We start from the raw sequence: 12,582 nt of genomic DNA, 5'->3' as shown, positions 1-12,582 counted from the left end.
CGGGAGAGCAGCGGCGAGTCAACGCTGGTCCGGTGGGGGGAGCTCCAGGTGGGGTCCTAATTTAGCTGGCCGGCGACCGGGCAGTCGCCGGCCAGCTAAATTAGATCCCCACCTGGAGCTCCTCCCACCGGACCAGCGCTGACTCGCCGCTGCTCTCCCGCACAGCGCCGACTATGACCTCACCAGCGAGGCACATTGTGAGACATCAGCCATCATCTAACAGTGAGTGGAGGGCAAGGGGGGTCTTGTCTGCAGTGTGTGCTCTATATGTGCTACATATAGAATACACTGCAGACAATAGATTTACAATTATCCCCTGCTAATATGAATGGATTAAATTATCCATAGTACATAACATGTAGTTGTGTTATGGATCATTTAACCCATTCATGTTAGCAGGGGAGAATTGTAACTATTACTGCAGTGTACTCTATATGTAGTACATATATACAGTACACATTCCCAATACGCTGCAGTAATAGATTTACAATGATCCTCAATCCTGCTAATATCAATAGGTTAAATGATCCGTAGTACAAGTACATGTATGTACTATGGATCATTTAACCCATTCATGTTAGCCGAGGATAATTGTAAATCTATTGCTGCAGTGTACTCTATATGTAGTACATAGTATATGTATGTTACATACATCCAGGACACTGCAGCAATAGATTTACAATTCTCCCCTGCTAATATGAATAGGTTAAATGATCCATAGTACAATATGTAGTTGTACTATGGATCATTTAACCCATTCATGTTAGCAGGGGAGAATTGTAATTCTATTGCTGCAGACTGCAGTGTACTGTATATGTACTATGGATCATGATTTAACCCAGGGCTCAAAATGTCAGGTTCTGAACTACTAGCCAGTCCTTAAGAGTTACTTGCCACCAGTTTCCCCACCTAACCTCTACCCTGCCCTTAACTCTGCACCTAAACACACCCTCTTAAATTATCTCATGAAATTACACTGTTAAATGTTTCATTCAGAATAAAGTTACAAAAATAAATATTAACAATAACAACATTAACCTAACGTAATGTAAACATAAAAGGAAAATAGCCATCAATAAAAATCAGAACCCTCCAATGTAATAGACTCAGGACCCTGCAACGTATTAATTTTACTATTTCATTAATTATTAATATTAGTTAATTACTAATATTATTTACTTAATTAATATTGATTAATACTATTTAACTATGTGTTTATTTAATGTGAGCACTACACCTTGTGTTATCTCAAACCAAAACCTAAATACAAGTGCCGTGCTACACTACTAAACAAAAATCTGTAAATGTCGGTGTGGAAGTTTGGACACAGTGGGTTTAAACACAATTAGTTATATCTCCATGGAACATTGTACTTTTCAGCAGGAAATATCATACTTATCACATTCTGCATTTGCTGTGATCCCAGTTTTTAGTTTTTCTTATATTCACATTTTTGTTGATGATTGGACTTCTCTGTTTCTCTCATCTCTCAGGTCTCTGGAAGCGTAGCACTTGCATTTAAGCTTTAGTTTGAGATAACACATCGTACACACGGCCGCTCGCCTACACCCCCCACCACCCCCCCGTATCTCACCTGTCAGTTTGCGGCTCCACTGGGGTATCCAAAGCACACAGGCACTTCCAGCACTGGTGTGGGCGTGTCTGCCAGCAAAGGAAACTCAGTGAGTCCAGCAGTGGTGTGGGTGTGTCTGTCGGTGGGGCAGCATCAGCATTGGCAGAGAGAGTGTGAACCCTAATACACTGGCTGAATCTTGGAAATTTTGAGCTGATTTAACCTATTCATGTTAGCAGGGCAGAATTGTGAGCGCCTCCCACAAGCTGAGCACCGAGACGCGATGCAGCAATCCTGCCCAGCGCCGACTACGAGAGGCACCGTGCGAGGCAAAAGGGATCATCCTCCACTACACTCCAGCAAGAGAGTTACAATTCTGCCCTGCTAACATGAATAGGTTAAATCATGATCCATAGTACATAACATGTAGTTGTACCAAGGATCATTTAAAAGTAACCTTTTAAAAGTATCGGTAATTGGTATCGGCAAGTACATGAGGGGAAGTACTTGTACTTGGTCTTTAAAAAAAGTGGTATCGGGACATCCCTAATTTCATCAATGTATCTTTTCCTTTTCTTAAAAATCAGCTAGAATATATTTGAGCAAAAGGATGCGCTACTATAGTTTTAATGGCCACTGAGCTGCATTTTTCTGCACACCACCACACATGAATGGTGTAAACAAGGCATAGAAGCTGCAGCTCTTTGAGTACAGCTTTCACTTGTAGAGGTTAAAGGTTTTGTTCATGGAAATGTGTGCTGTTATTTCATATACTCATCATCACCCCTAGAGAAAATATTGGGTCACAGTAGACACTATCCCAATCTGTTTAAGACGCTTCAAAGGACTACCAAACACCCATTTCTAAAACCACTCACCGCCCCCCCTACACAACTCATTGCAAACTAAAAGAATCTGTATCCAATACCAACTATGTAACGAGCAGAACAATGGAGATATGGATTAGGACAGCATATTTGTCCTGTGAATGATTTCCACTGGGTTTGCTTGCACAGAGTCGATGAGGCTGATTGCTAAAGGAGTTGAGAATCATCTCAAATTGTGTGTAATCGAAGTAAATCCTTATTGTGTGAAGATTCTCAACGCCTTTAGTAAACCAGCCCAAGTATATTCTTTCCTCGCTTATATTGTTCAGATGCTTGGCTTTCTTCCTACAACTCTTAACTAAACTGGTAAGCATATTAGCATCCACCAAAACTGACATAAAAGTGTTTGTTTGCCCATGGTTGTGACATTTTCATTTCTAACGCTATTTTTGTAAAAGTGTGAAATTTGTGCAATTTAATAAAATAAGTACATAATTACATTTCATTTAAATATATGTGCAGTCTGCAAACCTAGGTGAACAAATGAAACCAGTAAATAAAAAAAAAACAAATTTATAGTTTTTCTCACATTGGATGTACGAAAATGACATTTGTAAAAGTATATAAAATGAAAAAGAAAAAAAAAAAAAAAACTAAAAAAAAAAAAAAAAAAAAAAAAAAAAAAAAAAAAAAACTACACAGAAAAAAAAAAGCATTACAGTCACCAAAAGTGTGTACGACAAATAGAAAAATATGATTACAAATACTTTCAAGCAGCATTAAAGGTCTTAGGTAATTATACCATAAATATACCAGATTTACTGCATAGTTTAAAACACAATCACATTTGATTTTAAATCACACCATAAGGCACTATAGCCATAGACATAAGGCAAAGATAGAACATTAGCAAGTGTTAGTAAACTTTGGAAACATTTGAAGCCCGTTGGCTGCGGGTGATTATCTTAGGGTGCAAGAGTCTGAAGTTGCAACATTAGAAAGAGAATAGTCATCCACAAAATTGTGTAAATTCAAATCAACAACTGCGGTTAGAAAAGTGGCCAGCCCACAAAATTCACCCAAAATCTACCAAGCTGAAGTACAACTTCCTGTTTTCTGGAGTTCATCAGGGTATTAAGAGTTGGGGGAATGTTGTGGCATTCCAGTAATCACCATAGCCAGACATACAGTATCTGCTAGGCGAATAGCTGTTATAAGTCAGAAGTAACCTTTGCCAGTAAATCAAAGCTAAAGTCTTGGAAATAATGCAAAAGGTTTATTCTTTAGGTCTCATACAACAAGGATATAACAATACTTCAACAAGCTCCTAGTAAACAGATACATAATGAAATCTGAGGCAAAACTTGTTGTACGAGACCTACAGATTACACAGCTCTGAATGTGACCAGGATATTTGGCTTCTTTGTGTTAAATAAGAAACGCCCCTGAAAAAGGTTTAAAAACTTTTATTTAAAGTCCCAGGTGACCAAAAGCATATAGCACTTGGTCCCATTCTAATCGGTGGCACCTTGGCAGAATAAAAGTACCTCTTTATTTATATTAATACTGGCTGTATCTCCACCCCAGTCTGAAGACCAATACATGGGAGTCCCTGTGGGGTAAGGTACAGCCAGCACTAAGCTCCTGATCCCTCTCTAAGCTGACTGTTCGTTCATTATTAGGAATGAACAATCAGTGCTTAAGGGCAGTGTGATATACCTACCTGCAAACATACAGCGCACCGGCAGCTCTATTACACAGCTCCATAGCACTGATCATTCATTCATAATGGTAAAAGATTACTTACACAACCCCACAAGCACTGAGTAATATTTTACTGTTATTAATAAACCACCAGTACTGTCGTGGGCCAGTGCCATATACGACACAGCCCCACAGCACTGCCTGTTCATTCATAAAAGTTCACTCAGTGCTGCAGGGCTGTGTGATCTATCTGCTGGGGCTGTGTATTTACAAGCAGCTGCAGAGAGATACATAGCGCTCCGGTTGTGCGATCTGTTGTGGAAAGCAGCATTGGGCTCCAGAGTGGGTGATGCTGCCAGAGCCCAGGCTGTCACTTAAAATTACATCTCCTTGCTAGCAGTTGTCAGACAACGGAGGGTAAACTGTTCAACCATGCTGCTTAGCAACGGCAGGACGTATTTGAATGGGACTATATGTAATTGATCCCCAGGAGGTTTAAGTAAATGTTTAAAGAGTCATGAGTTAATACAGCATTTTTGAAACTTTTTTTTTCCATGTTTCATACATATATTGGTAGGGGTGTGTGTAGTACCTCTGGAAGCCACACAAGAATAAACATGGCCTAAGCAATTAGTGTATCTGTGTGTTTGTATCTATGTGTTGATTTTGGAACTGCCTTGCGGTGCTAGCGGAATAGAGGTTGTGTGATTGTTGGGATGATGGGGAAGGGCTGTGGAATGTGCTCAGTGCTGCTATGAGAGAGGGGTCCTTGGAGCTCTGTGATGATGGAAAGTCTGTATCACAGTGGATATCCCTGTTGTGGAGCTGGTTGTTGAACAGTCTGTTTGCTCTAAAGCCAACTGCCATATTCTACACTTCCTTCTTCCGCCTGCAAGTAAAACAAGAAGATTTGCAGGGAGAAGTCCAGATACCACTGTACATCTGGCAATTAGTACCGAGGGTCTTAACAGACTTCAGCACTAAGATCACATCTCTGTTCCCCTCTCCACATAGCCAATCACAAAACACACAGACCCAGGCTCTATTTTGTGATTGGCCAGGTGGAAAGTGAGACCGAGATTTTTATGCCTGGAGTTGGGCTTTAATGATGTCCTAGATCTCTGGGAAGATCTCGCCTCAAATCCCCATCCTGGATCAGCTAGGGCATTCATGGTTCTCCTGGGGATGCGTTTTCCATATCTACAGGCAATCCACTAGGCTGCAAGTAATACAAATATGGCATTACTGGGCCCTGGTCAAGGTGTGGGGGTCATAGACAGTAGTCAAGGCTTAGCTATCTTCTCTGCTCAAAACTAAGAAAAAGTTTGGGTGGCATTCCACTCTAAATAGAAGTAACAAGACATTTACAATAAGGAACACTAAAAAGCCAGGAAAAACAAATGGCACTCACTCATTTACGATTACATTCTAGACTTTACATATGCTTAAAAACAAGACAACTCAAGCACTAGGGATGGTGGCTAATGGCCGTAATGCACAACAGCATTTGCCTCATCTGTTAGTAACAGTTTAGCCTAAAATGCAGCATGCCACCAACAGTGACCAGTATAAGTAAAGAAAAAAACTCTTCCCCCCCACTGCACACAATGGTATTTAAGAGAATTTGTTCTAAGAGGAGTATACAGGATGCCAATTAAGACCCCTCCTTTTAAAAACACTGGTTGCCTTGCAATCATACTAATCCAGTGGCTTTCAGTCACAAGCCATCAAGATCAGATTACTCTATTTGCTGTGCTGGTTGTCCAGTGAAAGTGTCTTAGAACTACTAAAGCTAGCCAGTGCTCAGGTTGTTAACTGGACAGCAGGGGAGTGTTGCCACGGCAAGGCAACTGATGGGGCCTGCTACAGAACTCTGCAGAAGCTTTACTACAGACTTTATTAGTTTAGGATGGAGGCAGGGAAGAGTTTTTATATTTGCCTGTGATCCCATTAGAGAGGTTTTACTTCCTGTAGCTGTCACTTCCATACAAGAAAATGACATCACCACTGGGACAGGAAGTTATGGATGGCAATAAAAATGTAGTCAGAAGAAATAATTTCTCACTCTGCTAAAATGTGTCTTTGCCTGTGACCCTGATGGAGATTTTATATCATTTCCTGTCCAGATAGGAAGCGAGGGGAAATCTTCTCAATAAATAATAGTAAAATACAGACAACTAACTCTTCCCTGCTCTATCCAATACTAAATCAAATGATTTGGTTACGGTTGGGCTTTGATTACAGCTGTACTAAATACAGGTTTACTTTAAGGCACAGGATGTTACATATGACATTGCTTATGCTGCAATACAACAGGCAGATTCAGATCAGATTCTCCTTCACTTGACATAAAAAATACATAATCTTATTGCACAAAGAACTCCAAGTAAGTAGAGTGTACAATGTTTCTTAAAAAGAACCTGCAATGAACACACAACCAAATCAAAACAATACACACTTTTTTTGTACATTAATAGTGTTGTACTAATATACAAATGTACAGATTTGTTTTTTTATACATACAAAAGTAGTTTTCATTGACAAAAGTGTACAACTAAAATGTTAAGAAATTTCTTTTTCAATATTTGCATTGATAAAAAAAAACCAGAAGACCCATGATTTCTGCTACAAGCTGGACACCTCCAAGACATATCAGACTAGATATGCTCTCTGAAACCATCCTGTTCTTGTCTTCTCCAGACGCGGAGGACTGAGGAACTACCACACGAGTTAAAAAACTGTAAAAAGGAAAAAAAAAGCTTAATTCAGTAGAGTCGGTCTATCCAAAATGGATATATTTAGTGACTTTTCTTGCAGGTGGGTTGACTTGCTTGCATTCTTTATGGCAGTCGTGACCAACTTCTGATTTTCCCTTTAAGAACTTTTCTAAAGGGTCAGAGGAAGAAATATACGTTGAAAGCGAACATGGGAATGCATAACAGAATAGCTAAAAAGGTGTGAAACAAAAACTATTTGACTAGATGCTGCCAATCTAATACATATTTTTCCTTTACTGGACCTGAGTAAGCGGCTAGACTTAAAAATCTCAGACTATTCTGGGGACCGAGTGATGGACAAGAAGTACCAAGCTTGTGTTGATTGAGCACAAGGGCTTTAGTAACGCTAGGGAGGTAAAAATCTATAGCCGACTATAAACTGTTATGGCCAGGATTCAGCCAAAAGTCAATCAGTGTGTTTGGCCCAGTGGGCACCCTTCCATTTGACAAAAGTACATTTTTTCGACTTTGGTCAACAAAGCTGCTCTGAACATTTTTGGATGAACTGTTTGGGTATACGAACAGTGGCACACCCACCAGTGTCACACCCAGGAGGGGATTCTCCTATTCATGTTGTTTAGCATGGATGGAGAAATTGTCACTTTTTTCTTGCTTAATACAATAGCTCAGAATATAATATTTTATTTATTACAGGTATTTATATAGCAACGACAATTTTTTCTGTTGCTTAGCCCATGGGTCAGCTTTTGAGCTAGATACCTCAGCCTCCCCTACCTAGCTATACCTATTAGAAAGACAACCAAGAAGGTCTCGCTCTGTTCTGAGACCCAACCATAGAGCTCACAAAAGAAGTTTGCGGCAGAAGCAACAGCACATTGACTGGCATTCTATATTCACTTTCTTTTTTCATTCTCACTTTACTCACACAGCTAGCTGCCTTTAGCTTCTATACAGTGTGCAGTTTGGATCACTTTGGCTTATAAACAACGTGCTGACATTTTTGTTGATCCACAATCAGCACCATTTACATAATGTTCCTCTGTTGTATGATATTCAAGAGGCTTAGGGGAGACACACATACAGTAATGTATTACCATTACAATAAAGCATTGTACATTTTTATTACTATAGGGAGAGTCTTATATTCAAACCACTGACTTTATCTGCCTTGTGTGCAACAATGATGACTAGCAGAGAGCAGCTTGACATATTGGGAATATGCTTCTTTATTAGATTGCAGACCTGGTTACCCTGCTGTGTTATTAACATGCTGTAAACTGTGATGCTTCTTAGTAGGGAAGTGTGAAATGGCCAAACTACCAAGGGCCTGTGGGACCAGTTGGATTAAACAGAGCAGAAAGAAAGCATGTCAATTCATTTCACAGATGGAAGGACTCCAACATTCTGCTGACACAATATAAAGACGTATAACAGCAAGGATAGCTGTAACGCTCCAAGGATGAGTTCATTTAGAGGAGTATGAAATATGGGGGAGAGAGACGAGCATAAAACATAATGCATATTGTTTTAAAGTTCATTCCCCATACTTGATGTCTGATTAAAGTGTTCCAGAGGACATTGCAGAAACAGCTTTACTTTTCAAAAGTGTAATTCCATCCAAAACTTGATTTAATTTTGCTGTGGAAATAGCAAGAGAAGCTGCAGACCATCTATCGGGTGTTTACAACTGTAGCCTGTAGCCCTGTTGGGATTATTTTGCACCCACTCTGCCAAAACAAAAAAGTGTCATTACCGCTGTGTCCTTGCTAGAAAGATTACCCCTCCCTTCCTGTCCCCTCCTTAAAAGTAGAACTATGGGGTTAAGCGTTTTTGCCAATAGTTCTCCTTAGGGTAACGGGAGGACACAAACTAGCGTCCCCCCGTCACCCTAGGCTCAGTATACCGCAAGCTGTAGCTCAGAGACGCCGCAGCTGAAGCGGATCCCGACAATTATGTCTGGATCCGCCCAGCTGCGTGACTGACAGCTGGCTCTGCCTATCTAGAGGCAGAGCCAGCTGTACCCGCCCCCTCCCCCGTCCGTTCCGCCAGTCAGCGCTGGCGGATCGGAGCGGGGGGAATCCAGCCCCTCCCTTGTCACGGCAGAGAGCCGTGACAGGATCGAGAGGTGAGCGAATGCCGGTATGTGTTCGCTCACCTCCCGATCTACTAAGCCGACCTGTGACAGTCTCATTGTCACAGGTCGGTTAGAACTATGAGGTGAATGAAAAGCACTCACCTCATAGTTCTCATTTAAGAAAAAAAAAAAAATGGATAGATAAAATTCAATTTCATTCAATACACAGAATATTACTGGATATTGACTTGAGTATAATAAGCACCAGATATTGTTGATCCAGGGAATACAAGATTGCCTTATGGGGGCAGGAATTACTTTTTTCTCCCCTGCAGGAGAAAATTGAACAATGCTTTATGGGGGGGCTCCTTCCTCTGGATCAACAGTGGGTAACCACTGTGATTTTTTTTTTCCCTCTTATCTCTATAGATTGAACTCTATGGACTTTTTCTACCTGACTATGTAATTATGCCGCCAGTTCCCTGTAATCAGCAGTGGAAATTCAGTAGTTTTGGTGCCTTTTATTTGACAAACGCGTCTCTGTATCTTGACACTGCAATGAATGAATTATGGCTGTGGCCAGTTTTAATTTAGTATTATTCTGTACAGATTAAGTAGACTCTGACAGACGTGACAGAAACATGTCACTGTATGTAGTTAGTGAACTGCTGTATGTCGAAGCAGTTTTGCTCTGTTACGATATGCATTCTTTGATTATGAGGTTTGCATTTCAGACCTCTCCCTACCACTGTCTGTGCCTTGTTATTGGACATGAAATGTGATAGGTAGCATCAGATAACAGCAGCAAGGTCTGAAGGTGAAAACACCAACATCCTGGATGAAGCTGTATTTACACAACTGAGGCACACAAGTCTCAGGGCTCTTGGAGCACTCTGATTAGAAAATACATTAAGGGCCCGTTCCCACCAGACAGTGCGTTCCGGACCAATTCTGGCTGGAACGCACTGGATCGTATTGTGGCCGGCTCACTTTGTTATGGGGTGGGAGAGGGCATGGAGGTGCATTGACCTCAATGGCACCATAGTCGCGCCCTCCGGCAGCAATGCAATTGGCCGCATGGAAACGGAAGGCAAATTTAATGCCTGTGGTCCGGTCAGAAAAAATTGTGCTTGCAGAATTTTTTCTGACCGGACTTCAGGCATTGATGTGCCAATGTGTTCCAGTGTGGCCGATCACATTGTGGCCAGAGGACTTGGCTGCAGTGTCACTCACTTTAATGCACCGCCATGCCCCCTCCCCCCCATAACAAAATGCGATCCAGTGCGCTCTGGCCACAATCTGGCCGGAATCCACCGAGGATGGTGTGAACGAGACTAAATGGTTCCTGCTGTAAAGTCTGGGTTCCATTTTGTTATTAAGGACAGGTACACTTTCATTTAGTCGTAAAATCATTATTTTCTTAATTTTTTTATCAGGCAAAAAAAAAAAAATCCAGCAAATCTGCGCATAATGAATCCAAAACACAGAGAATAAATGAAGGAGTGACTAACTAGAAGCATCACCAATGAGCAGGATGGTTAATTTTTGGGTGATTATACGAGAAGGTTTCAGCTTTTCCTCTATGTTCCTTCTAACTGATCCCGACAACACATTCTATACAGGTTATAAAATAAATAAATTGCATAATTTTAAAACATACCTTTAAACCTCAAGTCTCCACTGTGCTTTGATCCTGAAAGAAACACCAAAATCATTTCTACTTGACCAAAAGACTATAAAAACAGACACCTAAATAATATCATGATCCACACAGTTGTTCTCACAGTCTAAATATCAACAAAATGAATCAAAGTATAGTTACTTCTAGGCACCTTTTACATGGGTGTTCCATCAGTTTTTGATCCGATTACACAAATCTAAAAGCGGACTGCAATGTATGTATCGTCAACCAGATGTAAGTGGAGGTCCGTCTACTTATATCTGTGACTGTTCAGGTTCCTCAGACTGAACACAATAGGTATACGCATGGCCACTAACAGCTCCTCGTAGGAATTTCATGAGTCCACTTTTTCTCCATCACAAGAAGGAAAAAGCATAATGGACCCAGATATAACAGATATAACATGTGACATTCCTTTCCATTCTGATCCAACTCAGCAGGGGATCAGTATGGGATCCCCTGCTGAGAGGGAACGGAGAATGCCTGTATGAAAAGGGCCTTAGAAGTTATTTCTAACAACTATTTAATCCACAAGCCTACTCCAGTCCCAGAATTTGTTCCTTAGGGAAAAATGTTTCCTTTTCTGAGCTTCACTTTGAAACACTTTTGAAAATGACAGTCAGAACTGAATAGGTTGCCTGGGTACGTTGCCTGGATACAGTATTTTCACTTTATCCTTAAAGTGGCTCTATGCACTGGCTGTTACTGCACACACGTAGTATGACCAGGAGCTAAAATCAGAGATAATACAAGCAGTGCATTGACAACTTTACCAATAGATCCATAAGTGACATTGGAGTGAAATCCGTTGACCGACTAAGAGTAAACAAATAGTGAAACAAGGTTGTCATTAGCGGTCGACCAATATTTTTTCCAGAGCTGATCCAGATAGTCAGCCACCTTTCACGCCGATATTCTTTACATTTAAAGAATAGTATACTAAGACCTGCAGACCCCAGGTGACCACACAGGCATGCTTGGACTAGTAGTCCCTGATGACCTCATGCTGGGACTAGAAATCCACTGATGACCTCACAGGCATGCTGGTCCTCTGGAGACCACAAGTATACTGGAAGTGGACCTGTCCCAGTATACGTGTGGTCTACAGAGGACCACAAGTCCCAGTATGCCTGCAAGGTCACAAGGGACTACAAATCCAAGCATGTATACCTGGTGTCTGCAGGTCCAAGAATATTTATTGTTTCCAGAGGAACACAAGTCCCAGTATGCCTGTGAGGTCATCAAGGAGGACTACTATAGAAGGGATTAGGGAATAACCTTTTTATTTTATCTTTATTAAAGCCTGCTTTGTACAGTTGCAGAGTCCAAGTATTACATATACATTTTTATAATTATTTAGCTTGAGCAGCTCTACATTGTGCCTGGCTGTGTGCCCTGTGTGCCTCCATCTCCTTTGCGCCTGCAGGAATTATGTGACAGACAGCAGTGAAAGAGATCACTCTGCAGAGGAGGCAGCACACAGGACACAGGCTGGGGAACTGCTGCTACAGGACACTGACCGCTCTCCCTAAAATAATTGGCAATATCAGCAAGATGAATACTGATGTTGATTTTTGCCCATAATAATCGGACGTGCAGATTATCGGTCGATCCGTAGTTGTCATTAAAGGAAACCTTTCCTGAGAGAAATATTGAGGCTGCCTTTGTGTACTTCTAATTCTATAAATGCTGATCACGCTGACCTTTCTGCTTCTTGGCCTAGAATAAGTGTGCAAATAAGGTCTTCTGACTTTATTCTGACTTCCCTGATCTGCATACCTAATTCATGCCAGTAGATCAGTGTACTGAAGCAAGAGGGACAGTCTAATACCCAGGCAACCGGCATTTTCAGGTAAAGTCAGCAATGCCAGACCTATATTTCTATTAGGAAATGTTTACTTTAAATCTGAACTTTAGGCACCTACAGAATATCAGTTAGTGCTGTTATGTACTGAATAAAGCCTGAAAAAAAGAATATATATATA

At 41.0% G+C, this 12,582-nt stretch overlaps 1 protein-coding gene across 1 annotated transcript in view; it reads right to left on the bottom strand.

The window, feature by feature from the left end:
- Positions 1-10,579: 10,579 nt before the first annotated feature.
- Positions 10,580-12,582, bottom strand: part of RELL1 (RELT like 1) — a 43,697-nt gene continuing 41,694 nt past the window's right edge. Inside the window, exon 7 of the mRNA XM_018567236.1 lies at positions 10,580-10,609. Within this exon, the coding sequence (XP_018422738.1) occupies positions 10,586-10,609 (24 nt within the window). The 3' untranslated portion in view covers positions 10,580-10,585. The remainder of the gene's footprint in view (positions 10,610-12,582) is intronic.

This window comes from Nanorana parkeri, unplaced genomic scaffold, assembly GCF_000935625.1.
Source record: "Nanorana parkeri isolate BGI_ZX_2015 unplaced genomic scaffold, ASM93562v1 scaffold1024, whole genome shotgun sequence".
Classification (NCBI taxonomy): Eukaryota; Metazoa; Chordata; class Amphibia; order Anura; family Dicroglossidae; genus Nanorana; species Nanorana parkeri.
The sequence above is the reverse complement of the archived record's forward strand: the minus strand, read 5'-3'. Positions and strand labels throughout refer to the sequence as shown.